At 53.5% G+C, this 16,031-nt stretch overlaps 6 protein-coding genes across 6 annotated transcripts; 1 reads left to right on the top strand and 5 right to left on the bottom strand.

Moving 5' to 3' along the window:
• Positions 1 to 227: 227 nt before the first annotated feature.
• dgoD-0 (D-galactonate dehydratase) lies at positions 228 to 1,406 on the top strand (the record flags this gene model as incomplete). Its single annotated transcript, XM_037329615.1, has 1 exon — positions 228 to 1,406. The coding sequence occupies one exon, from the start codon at positions 228 to 230 to the stop codon at positions 1,404 to 1,406; it is 1,179 nt and encodes a 392-aa protein (XP_037171426.1).
• Positions 1,407 to 2,399: 993 nt separating this feature from the next.
• On the bottom strand, positions 2,400 to 6,767 carry RTase-8 (putative RNA-directed DNA polymerase from transposon BS; the record flags this gene model as incomplete). The annotated part of the gene is made up of 3 exons (XM_037329614.1): positions 2,400 to 5,955; positions 6,170 to 6,599; positions 6,650 to 6,767. 3 exons carry the CDS (start codon positions 6,765 to 6,767, stop codon positions 2,400 to 2,402), a joined length of 4,104 nt encoding a protein of 1,367 aa, XP_037171717.1.
• Positions 6,768 to 6,906: 139 nt separating this feature from the next.
• On the bottom strand, positions 6,907 to 7,842 carry CGCA056_v014371 (uncharacterized protein; the record flags this gene model as incomplete). The annotated part of the gene is made up of 1 exon (XM_037329613.1): positions 6,907 to 7,842. The coding sequence occupies one exon, from the start codon at positions 7,840 to 7,842 to the stop codon at positions 6,907 to 6,909; it is 936 nt and encodes a 311-aa protein (XP_037171654.1).
• A 1,568-nt stretch (positions 7,843 to 9,410) lies between these two features.
• CGCA056_v014370 (uncharacterized protein) lies at positions 9,411 to 10,525 on the bottom strand (the record flags this gene model as incomplete). The annotated part of the gene is made up of 2 exons (XM_037329612.1): positions 9,411 to 9,715; positions 9,772 to 10,525. 2 exons carry the CDS (start codon positions 10,523 to 10,525, stop codon positions 9,411 to 9,413), a joined length of 1,059 nt encoding a protein of 352 aa, XP_037171653.1.
• A 687-nt stretch (positions 10,526 to 11,212) lies between these two features.
• Positions 11,213 to 12,373, bottom strand: CGCA056_v014369 (uncharacterized protein; the record flags this gene model as incomplete). Its single annotated transcript, XM_037329611.1, has 2 exons — positions 11,213 to 11,790; positions 11,842 to 12,373. 2 exons carry the CDS (start codon positions 12,371 to 12,373, stop codon positions 11,213 to 11,215), a joined length of 1,110 nt encoding a protein of 369 aa, XP_037172181.1.
• A 383-nt stretch (positions 12,374 to 12,756) lies between these two features.
• nosA (C6 finger domain transcription factor nosA) lies at positions 12,757 to 14,888 on the bottom strand (the record flags this gene model as incomplete). Its single annotated transcript, XM_037329610.1, has 2 exons — positions 12,757 to 14,751; positions 14,802 to 14,888. 2 exons carry the CDS (start codon positions 14,886 to 14,888, stop codon positions 12,757 to 12,759), a joined length of 2,082 nt encoding a protein of 693 aa, XP_037172182.1.
• Positions 14,889 to 16,031: the final 1,143 nt, after the last annotated feature.

Here is a 16,031-nt window from a genome sequence, read left to right as displayed (position 1 = left end):
CTTTGCAGAAAGAACCCGTGGTCTTTTCCGAGGGCGATATCGGTGTTCGGGCGCATCTTGGCTGATCTGTTTCGCTACTTTAGTGAGAATCATGTGGGAATGACTTGGTGTGGGGGGGATCTCAACGCCAGCGCCTCTCACAATCCAAATATTCCTATCGCAATACATCAAGCTGAACGTGGGTACATCCATCTCCGAGGCGCGATCACAAGTCTAACTTTAATCAGATGGCGCGGCAGGAACAGATTATCAGTGCTGTCGAGCCACTTCATGTAGGCCAGTTCATGTTTTGTCGTATCACGACGACTGAAGGCATCATTGGCTATGGAGAGGCTGGGATTTGGGGTGACATAGAAGCAGCCGCGACATGCATTAAAAGGTTCACCGAGTATCTAGTCGGCAAGCGGGCCTTCGATATCGAACACCACTGGAACGTGATGCATCGCTTCAGCTACTTCCAGGGGCTTGCCATCAACGCCGCAATCTCCGCCATTGACATCGCTCTTTGGGACATCAAGGGTAAGGTTCTGAGTGTTCCCATCTATGAACTTCTCGGGGGAGCCTGCCGCATGAAAGCTCGGATTTATGGACACATCTATGAGAGTACCATCGAGAAGGTACTTGAAGAGTGCAAGCGAAAGATGGACATGGGGTTTACCGCCTTCGGCCATATCAGCCCCTTTCTCGACAAGGGAACCGACAAGGTTTACTTTAAGACACATGTTCAGAAGATGCGAGATGCCATCGAAAATTTGCGAAAGATGCGGGAGGTTGTGGGAGACAAGGTTGACTTGCTCGTCGAGCTGCATCGTCGTCTAACCCCGGCAGAAGCAGTCACTTTCTGCAACGGCATCGCCGACACACTCCCGATGCTCGTTGAAGACCCTATTAGACCCGAGAATGCCGATGCCATGGCTCGTGTGGCCGAACGCATCTCCGTCCCGATTGCCACGGGAGAGCGTTTCTGCACCATCTACGAGTTTCAAGCACTGCTGGCCCGAAACGCTCTGGAGTACGCGAGGGTGGATGTTGCTGTTTGTGGCGGAATTACCGGAGCAAAGAAGGTGGCAGCAATGGCCGAAGCCAACCATGTTCAGATCATTCCGCATAACCCGCTCTCGCCGATAGGACTTGCGGCATGTTTACAAGTTGCCGCGGCGATTCCCAACTTTGCGATACAGGAGTATGCTACGGGATTCGCGGCTGGGGCATTCGAGAGCACTTCGAAACATCTTGGCAGCGACATTGTTGATCATGTTCCCACGCCTAAGGAGGGCTTTGTTGACATTCCATCTACCCCCGGTCTCGGAATCAACTTGGTGGCGAACGCACAGGAGATCAGACCACCGTTGGTCCACCCTGTACGGATGAGACCCCACAAAGATGGATTCGTTGTCGATCGATAGGTCCAGCAAATGACCCAATAGTCCTCATAGAACCTCCTCGCTCGATTCGTCTTCCTTGAAATCCTTGAATCGTTTTCAGGCAAACGCAGTATCTGAAGGTAGTCATAATTCCGAGCTCTATAAACATATTCCTGACATAACATGCTCTGAGGGACAATTCCTATCCCAAACGTACGCCTTTGACCTGCGATACTACGTTCTTTTCCAAGTCAAAGAATACTCCACGCCCTCTGGTCAAGCTAGTTAATCTCTGGAAACTTCATACCGCCCTTTGTTTTGTCTCATCTCAAAGACTAGTGGCGTCTTCCCTCCTGGTACTGCGCCCAGGATCGAAGGATGCTTCGAGCCTGAAGCAAGGCGTTCTCTTGCCGCAGGCGCTGGATCTCAGCGTGCTGCCGGCGCATCGCCTGTTGGTCCGGGCGATCATAATCTCTTGGACACGGATGGTACGTTCATCGGCGTTCAGCCATCTCTGATAATCCCAGACTGTGTCCTCGAGCTCATCGCAATGATTGGCAAGCTTATCATTTTCCTTCAGCAGGTCGTCGTTCTCCTCGTCCAGATCGTCGTATTCCTCCTGCAAACCCTGAAGTTTCTGGTCTCTCTCCTAGAGAGCCTCTGTCAGGGATTGCTTCTCGGAGTTCAGAGCATGCTTCTCGGCGACCAAAACATGGATGCACTTCATGTTGTCGGGAGAGACCGGGGGCTGGTGTTTGTTTTGTTTGTTTGTTTGTTTGGTATTTAACGCCGTGGCGGCAAGGGCGCAGACGCCCTTGCGGCAGACCTCCCGAAGGGTATATGGCGTGGAGGGCCGCAGATTCTAGCTGTATACTCTAAGCACATGCCGCTTCTTAGCGTCCTCCAAGTCTTGCCCGTAGGCTACTATGTGTTCTATCCTTCCCTAGTTCCCACTGGTGCCCTAGTTCCGTTGTAATAACCTTATTACCTAGTAGTGGTAGTTTGTTGCTTAGAGAGTAGGCTACAGCCTATCTCTCAGTACCGCGGGCAGATCTTCTGGAAGAAGTCTGTCACGCTGATGAAAGCCTGGAAGCCTTCTGAGTCGATGATTAGCCCCTTAAAGTAACGCTCTAGAGAACCCATAGGTCCTAGAGGCTCCCGTCGACTATAAGGGTGAAGGGTGGGCCACCGTTGCCTCCTCACTAGCGTCTTTCGGCAGTAGACCAGGTGGTCCACCTCCTTAGCTTCTCCGCAGGAGCAGGTGAGTAGTGCTTCTGTGTGGTTAAAGCGTTGATGATACTGTTCAAAGTCCCCGTGGCCTGATCGAGCTGCTAGGAGATGATGAAGGATAGCTCTTGGTAGGGCTAATTCAGGAGGGCAGCCAAGGGTGGCCTTAAGCCCTAGCTGGGTATACCGGGGGGTTGCCTCTCGCTTCCACCATTTCCTATGCTGGCGTTGTTTACGTTCTTTAGCAAGCCGCCTAATCCCTGATAGGGTCGGCAGTAGGCCCCTAGGGACTGGCAGGGTTGTGCCCTCCTTAGCTAGGTTATCTGCTTCCTCGTTTCCTCTGATACCTTGGTGCCCTGGAGACCAATGGGTTTGTATGTTGTGTATCCTGGCTGCTGCCTGAATCTCTAAGAAGGCAGCTTGTGAGGAGTCCGGGATGTTGCCGCGTATCCCCTGGATGACGCTGGTGTTATCAATACAGATGTGTATAGGCTGGCCTTGGGAGGTAAGGAGGGCCCTTTGGAGCCCTGCCCTCGCCCCCTCTGCCTCGCCATCGAATACTTCTGCAATGCTGAGACGGCCACACCCTTGGGCTATCCGTTTATTGCCGCGGTAGATGACAAAGCCGAACCCTGTAGCCCCATCAGGGGCTTTAGAGCCGTCTGAGTAGATAATTGTGTGGTTATCTGGCACAGTCTTAACACAGTCCTGAAACGCTTTAGCTGCCTTCTCCTTGCTCTGGCTAGCTGTAGGGTCTTGTGATCCCGAGAGATGCTGTGGCTGTAGGAGCAACGGCCTTGAGCATTTCGGTAGGAGGGCTGCTGTTCTTTGTAACCTTGTTTGCTGCCGTCCTAGCTGTGAAAGCCTAGGGACTAAGGGGTGCTGTTGGTCAACCTTCTGTAGGCGCGTGGCAAAGCATAAGCGTGCTGCCTCAAGAGCTACTTTTGCTGTAGGCAGGCCAGCATCTCGGAGAAGGCTGCTGGTTGGGGTGGTCCTCCAGACAGGCAGGATAGCCCTTGCTGCTGCTGTGATAACCTTTCCAACACTCTTAACCAGGCCCTTCTGTCCTGTACTGACAGTAGCTACCTGGTTGGTAGCACTGCTGCTAGCGGTAGTAGTGCCACTGTTCCTGGCTGGTCTACTTAAACCTGCATACCAGGTCTCAGCTCCATACAGGGCTGTTGGGAGGACACAGGCAATAACAGCTTGGCGGGCAGCAGCAGCTGGGAGCCCCCCTTTGGTGTTTGACAGGTGCTGTAGGAACTGGGCTGCCTTCCTTGCTGCTGCTACCTTTATATCGACGTGGTGCCGGAAGGTAAGTCTTTTGTCGAACCAGACCCCTAGCCAACGTATAGGCTTAGTTGAGGCCTTAATAGTTAGGTCTCTTGCTTGTATGTCTGGTAGATCTCTTGTCTGGTTATGTTTCCTGCTAAAGTGGATTGCTTCACACTTAGCTGGGTCGAACGCAACCTTATTATCAGTGCCCCAGTTGAGGATCCGAGTTATCTCCTGGCCAAGGGCTGCAGTGTTTCCCTCCAGGGAAGGGCTAGTAGCCAGCAGGCCTATATCATCCGCATAGCCAAACCGTAGCTTCTGATCGTCAGCTAGGATGTCTGCTATATACAGCAGAAAGAGTATAGGGGATAGCGGGGAGCCTTGTGGCAGCCCACAGGATAGGGGAAAGTCCTCTGTAGTAGTGTCCTCGAGCCTAACTCGAGCTGTGCGACTCAACGTGAAGGTGAAGATCAGCCTAATCAGACTACTAGGCCAGCCCTGCTGTCGTAGCCTAAGGATAAGTCGGTTTCGCAGCACGGAATCAAACGCCCCCTTAACATCCATTGTTGCCAGGGTGGCAGTGAGTCCTAAGTCCAGAGCTCTCTCGATCTCATGGGCTAGGCAGGTTGTCAGGTCGACTGCAGCCCTCCCTGGTAATGCCCCAACCTGCTGTGGGCTGGCAACCCCTTCCAAAATAGTAAGGTATGCCATCCTCTTTGCTATCAGCCGCTCTAAGCCCTTGCCTAAGCAGGATAAGAGGGCTATTGGACGCCAAGATCCCACCTTTGAGAAGTCTGATTTTCCCGGCTTCTGGATCATAACTACCTCTGCTTTGCGGAAGGTCCTAGGGAAGTAGCCTATCTGAACGCAGGCCTGAAAGAGCTGCTGTATAGGAACACCTATCAGGCCCCAAATGGATTGTAGTAACTTTGTAGTAATCCCATCAATCCCAGGGGTTGTAGCCTTTGTGAGAGTTGCCTGGCGTACTTCCTCAATGTTGACTATCTGCTGCCAGGGTATTAGACGCCTTGGAACTATAGGAATAGCAAATAGGTTCCCATGGAAGTCGTCTGTAGCGTCAAATCTCTCTAGTAGGGCCTTCCGTAAGGCTTGGGCTTTATCATAGGAGTTGTTGATTACCTGTCCATCTACTATAAGAGGCGGGGCCCTTACAGCTAGACCAGACTTACGCCAGCTTAGTATCTGATATAGGTTCTGGTTAGACCTAGCCTCCTTAATCTTAGTAGCCCAGTAGGCACGTTTTGCCTTCCTAACTGTGGTCAGAAAGGCCTTCTGCTCCTCAAGGATAGGCGGCGGTAAGACAAGCCCAGGTTCCTGGGCTTGTCGTTGTCTAGCCTTAATAGCTGCATGGTGGGCCTCTGAACACACCTCTGTCCACCAGGGGGCTCCCCTGCCCTGGTTATTCCGTCTCTTTCCTACAGCCTGAGTAGCTGTAGAGAGGAGGCTGACTAGTTGGGTAGCTAGGGTATCTATTTCTGCTGGAGTAGGTGTATCCCCTAAGGTGGGTAGGGCTGGGATCCCCATCTTTACCAAATCAGCAAGTCGAAGGAGGGCTGAGTCTGGGACTGAGAGGTGACCAGTCTGGCGTCTCTGCTCCTGGATCTTGCCTAGTGGGATAATAGTTGTAATAGCCTGGTGGTCAGCCCCCGGATGTAGGTGTGGGCTGATATAGGCCTCTGCGAAGGGGATATTTGAGAAGGTAAGGTCGAGTGTATGCCTGTGAGTATGGGTAGAGGCCCCAACTTCCCCAATAAACTCAAGATTACCCCCTTCAGCCCATTCTGCGATATCATCCCCTTGATTCCGGCTTAGAGAGCCAGGTTCCCAAGAAGAGTGGCGGGCATTGAGATCCCCAGCAATAAGGGCTCTTTCTGGCGGTCGATAGTTTAGGAGGATGTTTGTTGTTGTATGGTTTGCAGGTTCACCTGGTGGCCTGTAGATGTTCATAATAGTAACATCGCCAGCCTTGATCCATAGGATGTCCCTTGATTGGGTTGGTCTTTGTTGCTGTATTTGTAGCCTTAGACTCTTCCGTATATAGGTCATAACCCTAGGCCTTATGTCTCTGCTGTTCCAGAAGTCAACTGGCACATAAGAGTTATAGCCTGGGTGTGTGTTGATTTGCAGCTTATCTCTATAGCCTATCCAGGGCTCCTGGATTAGTACTATATCGATCTGATCTGCCCAGCAGAGCTCTAGGAAAGCTGTATGAGCTGGGCTTTTCTTCCCCACGTTACACTGGGCGACCCGTAGTACCTGTGGGGTAGCCGTTCTGAGCCTACTGCTCTGAGTCGAGGTCGAGGTGGGTGTAGGCATTAACAACGTTATAGTCAGGCTTCTGAGCTACCCGCTGGGCCCTGCTGCTTGAGGCAGCTGGGATATGCTGGGTGGGTAGTGGTGGTAGGATAGGGTTGTTATCAGAGACTTCTGCTTCAGCCTCATTCTCATCCTCATCCATACTGCTAGAGCTTGCTGTATCGCTAACGTCCGCTACAATAATTGAGTCCTGGGTAGGGGTAGGGGCGCGTGGTCGCTTCGAGCCAGGCTGAGGGCTTGTCAGGCTGCTGCTAGGCTGCTGGTTGCAGGTGGCTTGGCTACCTGCCTGGCTGCTCTGATAGAGGGCCTCGTAGGCCTTCTGTCCAGCCTTTCGGATCCGGGAGAGTTCCTTCCGACCTGGAAGGGTAGGGGAGCTGTTCACCACCAGGGGCCTTGCTGGGCAGTCCTTGTGGTTAGCTTGGAAGGGGCCGGCGCAGTTAGCGCACTTCGGTCTAGCTGTGCAGGGCCAGGTCTCATGGGAGCCTGAGGGCCTGCTGCAGTTGCCACAGAGCGGCTGTCGGTTACAGTATCGGTTCGAATGGTATCCCTGGCAGCCAGGGTCATGTCTGATGAGGGTCTTTTTCTTCCGAATAAGCTGAGACCGGCTGCTTTGGTTAAAAAGTCTAAAGGGCGGCACCTCCATAGAGAAGGAGATAATCCAGGAGACCTCGTTTGTAATAGGGTTTACACCTAGGCGGGACTGTTAGGCCCGGGTGGGCTTAAGCCCTGTTTGGGCGAGGACCTCGTCTTCAACCAGAGCAGCTGGGTCAAGGGCATCGCCTTCAAGAGTCCACATCTTAGCAGGGCAGCGTGGGACGACATAAGTAAACCACTTAGTAGGGGACTCAACCTTATAAGCTCCCAGACTATCAGCGAGTTTCTGCTTGTTTGTAAGGAGGGCTTGCTGGACCTGCTTATTCAGGGGTCTCAGCGAGTAGCCAGTTGTAATGTGGTAGATATGTGGGATATCTGCCAGCTGGAGGCTAAGGGCCTGGCAGACTTTCCGACGAAGGGCAAAAGGGGCGTGCTTCCTAGCAGCTGTTAAACCCTCCTCAGGGATGCGGGCAAAGACCCGGAGGTCCTCCTGTGGCTGGGTTAGAGTCTGAGTCTGGGCCTGGGGCTGGATTGGGTTCCGGGTGCGGGCTGGGGCTGGGGCTGGGGCTGCAGCTGCAGTTGCAGCCGAGGCCGCCACGTCAGCCCAGTTCCGGCTTGGGTTCGGGGCTGCAGACTCATTCCACATAATCCTCTTCAAGGCTTGGATCACATAGGTTGTAGCCTCCTTCGCGATCTGCTTCCTAGGTCCCTCAAAGCAAGAGACCACGTTATCCACAGACTGGGCGATAGCCATAAAGACATCCTTTCGGGCTTCATAGTGCTTAGCCTCTTCGTTAAGGGCTGTAAGGATAGCTCCAGCAGCTATCCCATTCACGGTTGAGGGCCCCTTAGCCGTTAAGGGGGTTGTCGTAGAGGCGTCAGGCTGGCTTCCCGCGAGGCTGGGCTGGGATAGCTGGGCCTCGGTACCGCGGCGGCGTTTAGCCCTTGAGGTTGGGGACGGCTCCAGAGGGGCTCTGGAGCCTCGATCAGGGCCGGCCGAGGAGGCCGGCAAAGGTCCAGAGCCCGCCGGAGGCTGCGAGGCCATCGCGGGAGGGCGCTGGAGGCGAGAGGTGAAGGGTTTTCAGCTGTTAAGGAATTTTGGTAGTCTCCCACATATTACACTAACAGTGGATGCCAAGAAAAATTAGGCGAGAGGGAAGTCCTCGACCGGGGGCTGGTGTGGCATAACAGCGGCGGCGTCAGGGATGGTGGGATCGTACTCTGGCTTGACGACTGGACAGCTTGTCAGCACCTCGGTAGCAAAGAAGCGAAAGTAGACAGCAGTCACGTCGACGACGACGGCGGCAACGTGGGGAAATTCAGGCTTCTTACCAAGCTTCTCGTCGCCCAAGTCATTACCCATATCTCGCCCGGAGTCCAGGACCGATTGTTGTTCATCTTCTCGATGACAGCCGCGGCGGCGTCAAGAATCTCGGTGCCACGGCGCCCAACGATCAGCATGCGATCATTGCACGAAAGGCTGGTCTCCTTCTTGCTGTTATTGATTCCACAGAGCATGAACATGAAGCAAGGGTGGGAGTGACGAGGTACGAGGGGCTTGTGACGACTTCCGGCAACGGCGAGACCGGGCGTCGTTCTGACGGTCTTAAACCAAGGCGCACATGCTTTGGTCTGGTGATTTCGAGGTCTTCCCATCTTGGTCGGACTGATGACGGATATGTCGGTGGTGCTGGGAGCGATTTTGTGATGATCGCCAAGCGGGCGCTGGAGTCGTGTTTTTGAAAGGATGGCGCGGGAAAAGAAAAGAGAGAAAGAATGAATGAGGTAGCTGTGAGTGAGTGAAGTTGGTCGTGTGAGCTGAAAAGTGGGACCACGGAGCGACAGATTCTTGCTCGCTCGAGCGTCTGGAGGGTAGGAATATCACATGAGTGAATCTGTGAGCCTACAAGAAACTTAGTCAAGATAAGCCAATCTTCCTCTCAATTCACCAAAAAAACTTTTATATGACGAGGCCAAAGAAGTAGAAATGCGCCGTCAATTTGAGCTAAATATGTCCGGGTGGAAAAAATGAGGGACGATACGATGATTTGAACAGACGAACTACAAAAAGGGTCTGCGAGAGGGTAGAATGCCGAAGTGCAGAAAGGGGGCCAGCCTTAACCACTACGCCAAACTCACTCAAATCATCGACCGGAACCTTGTGGCAGAACGGGCAAGGCAACTGCCCTAAATACCCATCCCGTGATCCGAGGTTGCTCGAAGGCAAGATGAGAGGTGAAAGGGATGCCCCACAATTGACCACCCGCGACAGCTCGCTTGATGTTCGGCCTGAGGACGACGCATCATGCGGCCGCATTCTCCTCGGGAGTCTCTTTGAAAATGGAAACATTATTGTTGAAAGACCTACCGAATCTACTCAGAGAATCTCAGTATTCAATGGTGTCGCACTATTATCGTCCGACGCCGAGAACCTGGACCCATCAAATCGGGATATCGGCATCACACGATGACAACAACAACGACGCCGACAACAGATATGGTAACTGGCGAACATGAATAGAGGCCGAAGGGACTCCCTTCCTGGCGACATGTGTTATATTGGAACGTTATGTTTGTACAAAGAGAACACTAGCGGCCAGAAGACCGTCGTGCTCAGCCCCAAAAGGAGGCTGCCCAATCTCTTGCCGATTTGACCCAGTTGCGAGGTCTTCTTGAGTCGTCCTCCTCCGCAATCTTGCTGTTTTCGGCCAAGCTGTGTTGAAGCTTTCGATTCTCAGCCTCCAGCATCGCAATACGCTGCTCATAACCAGAGGTCAAAGACTCGACCTGGTTGGATGCTCCAGTATCTTCCGCCTTAACCTGACGAATCTTGTTAGGCGGCTCCACATCTTCGTCTGACTGGCTTGTCTCATCATGCGACCTCTTCGGAGGCCTCTGAGGTTTCTCATCAGTCGTAACTGTGTTGTTTCACTTTAGTATCATGTACATTGGCAGCATCTTCGCGAGGACTTACCGGCTTCTCTCGATTCGTGGGTGGCATTGAGGTCATGCCCTGGCTGAATCCAAACCGAAGCTTCAATCCATCTGTCAAGACTAGCCAAGAAAGGGCGGAACCCCTTTGGAAGCTTTATCGGGCGCTGGCCACGGAGGTGACCGCGACGCAGATCACTCCTCCTCAGGAACAGGTTGCGGGCTCCCACAAGCCGGGTCATGCACTTGGAAACATCCTCCACTGTGACAGCGACCCACCGCTCCCTGCCAGTCCTTGTCGTCAACCGCTGCATGGCTTCCCGAAGAACCTCGTTCCATTGACCAACGCCGCGAGACTCTGTGACGACCTCCACACAGACATCCGTGAATTTCTTGATATTAGCGACAAGAAGAAGCTTGTTGCTATGAGACGGGAGGGCTGGGCCATCGAAGAACATTTGCCAACCAGCCTGGCCAACTCGAGTTACAGGATCGCCGATCTCTCCTGGGAAGCGAAGACCTGGCAGCCTGCGCAGGTCAGGATGGCTCGCATAGTAGTTGACAGGGTCAGTTTGCTCTTTGAATATCTCTTGTTGAAGCATGAAGAAGTCCTCATCCAACTCTTCGTGCTCCGGAGTTCGGCTGGAAGGATCGCTTGGCTCGTTGAGTATCCCTTCATCGAGCCTTACCCAGTCCTCAACATACTGTTCATCGTCCTGAATTTGGCTCATAGGGACAACCTCGATTGCTTGCAAGTAATCCACCTTGTCGGTTTGCTGAGTATTGACATCAGTCATCCTGCAAGCCGTTAGCGGGTTTGTTAGGAGAAACATTTGAAAAGAGACTTGGCAATACTTAGCGGCTTCAGCGGGGGACGGCGATTACCGAAGACAATCACGGATGTTGAAAAAAGGTGAGGATAGGTAATGGGACAACAACTTCTGAATTCAGAGCGAAGAAATAGTCGATAGATGTTGCACACAAGGGTCTACGGAAAAGCTTGCTCTTCTGGCCCAGAGATGTTGCGAAGTCTAATAGGAACTCAAAAAAACGTGGGGAGTGGCCAGTAAGGTAAAAGTCCTCAATGGTCTCGGATCCCAGTAGCAGGGTTCAGAAACGGTCGATCAAGGTGGGTAGGTAGCCATCAGACTCCTTGCCCTTCTGAGAAAGCTTCTGACACTGAGAAGGCACTCCAAAAGCTTCACGCCTGCCTGGAAAGGCGCTCCGAATAGCGAACGCAGTCTGGTCAGAGGAAGGAGCAAGCTCATTGCGGTGATTACATAGGCGGAAACCAGCGATGTAGCGCAAGCCGAGATATGTCTTCCAATTATACTTCATGATAAGGAAAAAAGTTCCTGGGAGCCGCGAGTCATCTAAACCTTCAGAAGACCAACTTGAAAAGCCAAGATCGATCCCTCCGTCCCAAGATACAGACCATGACCATTTCAGATGGTATCAAGCTTCGAACGCCTAAGGCCAATCATTCAAGAGTCCTTTCCGAGATCCAAGCTGCAAAGATAAATCCCTGCATCATTTGCACCCCAAGAGAGGCCCTCCATACCGTTGGCCTCCAAACCACTGTTCAACTGGCGACGGTGGGCTTCCCAAAGCTTCCAAAAGGCTTCCTGGACCATGCAGAGATCCTTCTCCTTGGCCTGAAGGGACAATCTCGTGCGTGTCTTCAGTGTTTGTTCGGTGATAAAGCGGGTCTGTAGTTGACGGTTTTCCTTTTCGAGGCGCTCAATCCTGCTCGACATGACGTTGCATCTTACCTTATATTTGCCCAGAACATCCTCCTTTGCTTCAGCGCAGTCTAGTTCGTCTTCTTTGATGACCGGCGTCAGAGGAATGGTGGAGTCTCTGGGGTATCTGTACGTCAATCCCTGCACCAGAAGGGGATGAAGCGCCTGTCTGCTCTGCGGGACGACAGGCTGGATTGAGCAGGCTGGGATGGGTCCTTGTACAGGCTCTCCTATCTCTGCAACATCGGCCGATTCCGAGGTTGATGGAGTAAAGATGTCGTCTGAGGATGCCTCGCTGGCGGGGGACTCTGCGTTCATTTCTTCGAAAATGTTAGTGGATGAAATTCAGCAGACTAAGATTGGAAACCTACCGTCAAGCAAGAATCCGTAATTAGATCCGTCAACGAGCATATTAGGACGATCTCGTGAAAGCAAGCTTGTAATGTCCACAACCTGTCCGAGGCCTCCATATGCGGGCGCTGGGCCACTCCCCATCCTTTCCACGAAGGCATTCCGAGCAAGGACGAGTGTATTCACGATTCCAAAGGCGAAATGGAGTCTGTCAACCACGGGATAGCTCTCATAAACTCGCCCGATGTTGGAGTAGAGCGAGTGCGCGATTAGTGACTGATCAACATCGGAAGCGAAATCAGCGACGAAGACCCCCTTTGAGAGCCTGCCCAGCTCCTGATTAACGACGTTGAAGTAATACATCATCTTTAATTCAACGCCCCCCTGGGTGTCGAGAGCAGAATCATCGAAGAAAATTCCGAATAACTCCAGGCTGCGTCCACGGAATAGGCCTTTCCACTTGTCGTTCTTTGGAAACCTCAGGCCTGACAGGGCGTGAATGTATGGATGATCGGCCCATTTGAGCTTCTCAACTGTCGATGTTTCGGGCATGACGGGTAGGAGCTTGGGCGAGCGGTGTACGAAGACTGTAGTGATTTTCGGAGAGGGCGGGAAAAGGGATGTCAATACTGCAGCCTTTCCATCTCGTACCCCAGCGTCATCAGGGTCTCTACGCGAAGATTTGCGGTCTGCGGGAGCGACGGCAATGTGGTATATAAGCTCGTTTGTTGACCCTCAAGGTTGCCCCAAATCGCCAGAACAACGCCATTTGACCTGGATGGCAAAACAACACCAAGTTGCTGAGTGCCACCACAACCTAAATCAGCCCGGCTGGAGACGTCAGCACAACCATCGCAGCGCAACATGCCTGACAGACCAGTCGACGAGGTTCTCTCTCATCCTGTCGAGCGTCGAGCACAAAGCCCAGAATGCCATCACCTCTTATCAACGGAAGCAAAGCAATCCATGACAAAGGTTTCCCTGAAGCTGCCTTTGCCATTGTAGTCGCCAAAGCCTGCCATCGTATGCGGGGTGAGGATGCACCAAGGATCAGAGTCCTCTTCTACCCCCGTCATGAAGAATCTCATAGCCCGCCCACGCAGCTTTTCCCTTAGCCAGTACTCCATCCTTGCCTTCGTGTACACCCACGAGACCATCTCCGGGGCCGTCAGCCCGTTGGACAGGACCTTCGGGATCAAGTAGTCGAGGATCGTTCTGGCGAAATTGGTGCTCTCGACCAGGAGAGCCACCCAGCGGACGAGAACGTCGATGCGAAGGACCGTGAACTGCTGCTTCTGAAGCACGTTCATACCGCAGATGATGCCGAGGGCTACTTTGCCCCACGCCTCCGTCGCGGCTGCTGAGACAGAGGGATCGTAGACCGAGCGGAGGTTACTGATGCTCATCCGGGAGATCAGGTACAACAAGTAGTCCATGGCCTTCGTGTTGTCGGTAAATCGGTACGTGATGACGGGCTCAAAGGTGGGACCGGTAATGGTGTCCCCGTCGGCGCCGACTCGGACGATAGGTAGGTCGCAGTCGCGCAGGCCTTTGTGCCATGAGTCGAGGTGCTTTGAGAAGGTATCGCACTGTTCCAGCACTTTTTCCGACGTCAGATCCTCCTTGTAAAAGTCGCCCCTCTGAAAGTTGCGGTGGTCGGACTTTCTGTTGAGCACGGAGCAAAGCCATCTGGCTGCCCTCTCAGAAGCGCTTGATCCCTCAATAGTGTTGTCATTGACGAAGCTGGCCTCCATAGCGTTTCTCGAGTAAAGGCTGAAGACTCTGGACATGACATCTCGGATCGCCAACTGAGGGTCGAGGAAGCTTGCACTGTCGTAATTGTCGACAGGGTTGCTTGACTTGCGGGTCGGTGTATACGTGTATCGAATGTCGTAGCGGAGCATCCGCCATGCTTTGAAGAGATTTGGCATTGATGATGCGGCAAAGTCCATTTTCGAGGCGATGGCGTCGAGACCGCTGGCGTGGTTCCTGAGGCCAAAAGCCGTGCCCGCTTCCAATTCGTGGTACGCTAGAAGGAGGGCTGCGCCGGCCAGCTCCTCGCTGCTCTTGTTGGATCGCTGTATTTGCAGCTGAAGGTCCTTCACCGCTGTGTCGTAGTAGACCCAGACGCATTTGTCGTCACATATCCGCCGCAGGCTCTGAAAGTCCATCGGTAACCGCTCTGCCAATTTCAGATGGCTCGCGGACAACGCCAGGACTGCCGCTCGAAAACAGCTGCTCGATTGGAACAGGTTCGAGAAGGCTAGCGCGACGGGGATTGCGGGAATGACGTTTGTATCGAAATGCTGTACAAGCGACTCTTCGAGGGGTAGCGAGATCTGGAGGTCAGTGGTGGGTTCGCCCAGAGGGGACTCCTCGGCAGATGATGTGTCGAGTGGCGAGTCGTGAGAGACGAGGAACTCGTCCCAGTTGGCAGGTGTCAAAGCCTCTGGTGAACTTTGCCGCGGCGAAGTAGTATCGTCGGAGGCACGCCCAGGCAGCGGAGTCGAAAGGCTTTCGATGACGGTACCCAGCACAGGAGCGACCTCAGGGAATACCTGCGACGGCGCATTGTTGGGGATATCGAAAAGACCCCAGGGCAGCGCAAACGCGCCTCCAGACCAGGCTTCAGTCGACATGAAGTTGGTAGACGGCGCCGGCACCGGAGCAGACGGGGCCTGAGCGCTGAGCGCCGGTCCGATGATGATGTCGGGGCGAACGACTTCGGACGACGCCGTATCCGTGGCCGTCATGCGACGCTTTCTCCGCGCATCCTCATGTCGCAGCGCCGACCACCGAGCAGCCTCAAACTTTCGTGATGACTCTGCGGCCAAGGCCGTCACGTCTTTGAAGGCGACGGGGCGATCATAGCCGCTGCACTTTATGCCGCGACGGACGCAGGCGGAGCACTCGGGGCGCGTCTCGTCACACTGCAACAGGTCAGCCCGCGGTCGTTTGCAAGAGATGGGCGTGTACTAACCTTGCGTCGCCTTGTTTTGCAGTTTTGGCATCCGGTCCGTTTTCGGACGATGTCTGTCTTCTTGGGTCGTGACGATTGCGTCTCCATTGGCGGTCGACCAACAGCTGTGTCACCGCTCAGCGCAAAGGGGTTTTGCTATCGAGTGCTAGAAAGCTGTCGTTCAGTAATGCGTAGCGGGGTTGAGGGGAAGGAAGCTGTCGATACTGAAGACGGGACATAAGACGAGACATGAGGCCGTTTCGATCTGTTGGGGAGGATGGTTGGCATTTTGGTCGGTAAGCCGGCAGGCAGATTGTGCCGATGGCGGTAATCTGACTGACATGACGGGATCCAGGATGGCGGCGTCGGGCGAGATGCTCGTGGAGGGCGCAGCGACACTGAACTAGTGGGGGCACAAAATCCCCACAATGCTGACCTTACGTTGTCGCGGTTGGCTGCAGATAGCGGCGACAGAATGGCACCATGCCTAAATAGGCTCGCCAGTGCGACGCTACTCCTTTTTTGGCAGAGCTGTCCGCTGCTTTTCAGCGTTGCGCATGAGAACCGGGAGGCGTGATTTTCAATCGTGACTCTCGGTTCTTTTAAGACTACCTCATTTGCCTGCATCTTTGCAGTCATACTTTCTGCTTACTGAGTATCCGAAGCCTCGAAGCTTTTGCTTCGATGAAGGAGTGAAAGTTATTAGAGACGACAATGGCAGACGACAATGGGAGACGACGGCGGCGGCAGCGACAAGAATGATGGCGGACGACGATGAGCTTGGAGTTTTCAAAGTATGAACGCGCTGTATTGTCTACCTTGAGTCTAAACTTCCTGGGACCCTGACACCCTGTCACGTTGTCTGAACCAACCGTGACGCGTCGCAGCAATCGATTCTTCCACGGTGAACGTAGCGCCATGTTCATGGATGAGCGACTCTACGAGTTCATAGGCCTTGGATTCGGCGTCTGGGTTGGCCTGCCTGATGAATGCGTCCTTTAGTAAATAGCTATACGCGCAGCTGACTCCTGGCTCGTCTCCGGAGCCAAGGTGCAAGACGTTCTGGTACGTCTGGTTGACATTGAGTCCATACTCGATGCAGGTTGAAATCACCTCCATCGCTCGTTCCAGTTTACTGCTGGGTAAAGGGAATAGGTTGCCAGCAATGAAGGCATGGAAGTGTATGCTCTGCCGAGTGATGACTGTTTCGTATGCAAATCCAGCACCCCTTTCCAAAAGCGTGCGTAGAAG

The sequence above is a fragment of the Colletotrichum aenigma genome, assembly GCF_013390185.1.
Source record: "Colletotrichum aenigma strain Cg56 chromosome Unknown KSG_Cg56_contig10, whole genome shotgun sequence".
NCBI lineage: Eukaryota > Fungi > Ascomycota > Sordariomycetes > Glomerellales > Glomerellaceae > Colletotrichum > Colletotrichum aenigma.
This window is presented reverse-complemented; position numbering and strand designations above follow the sequence as displayed.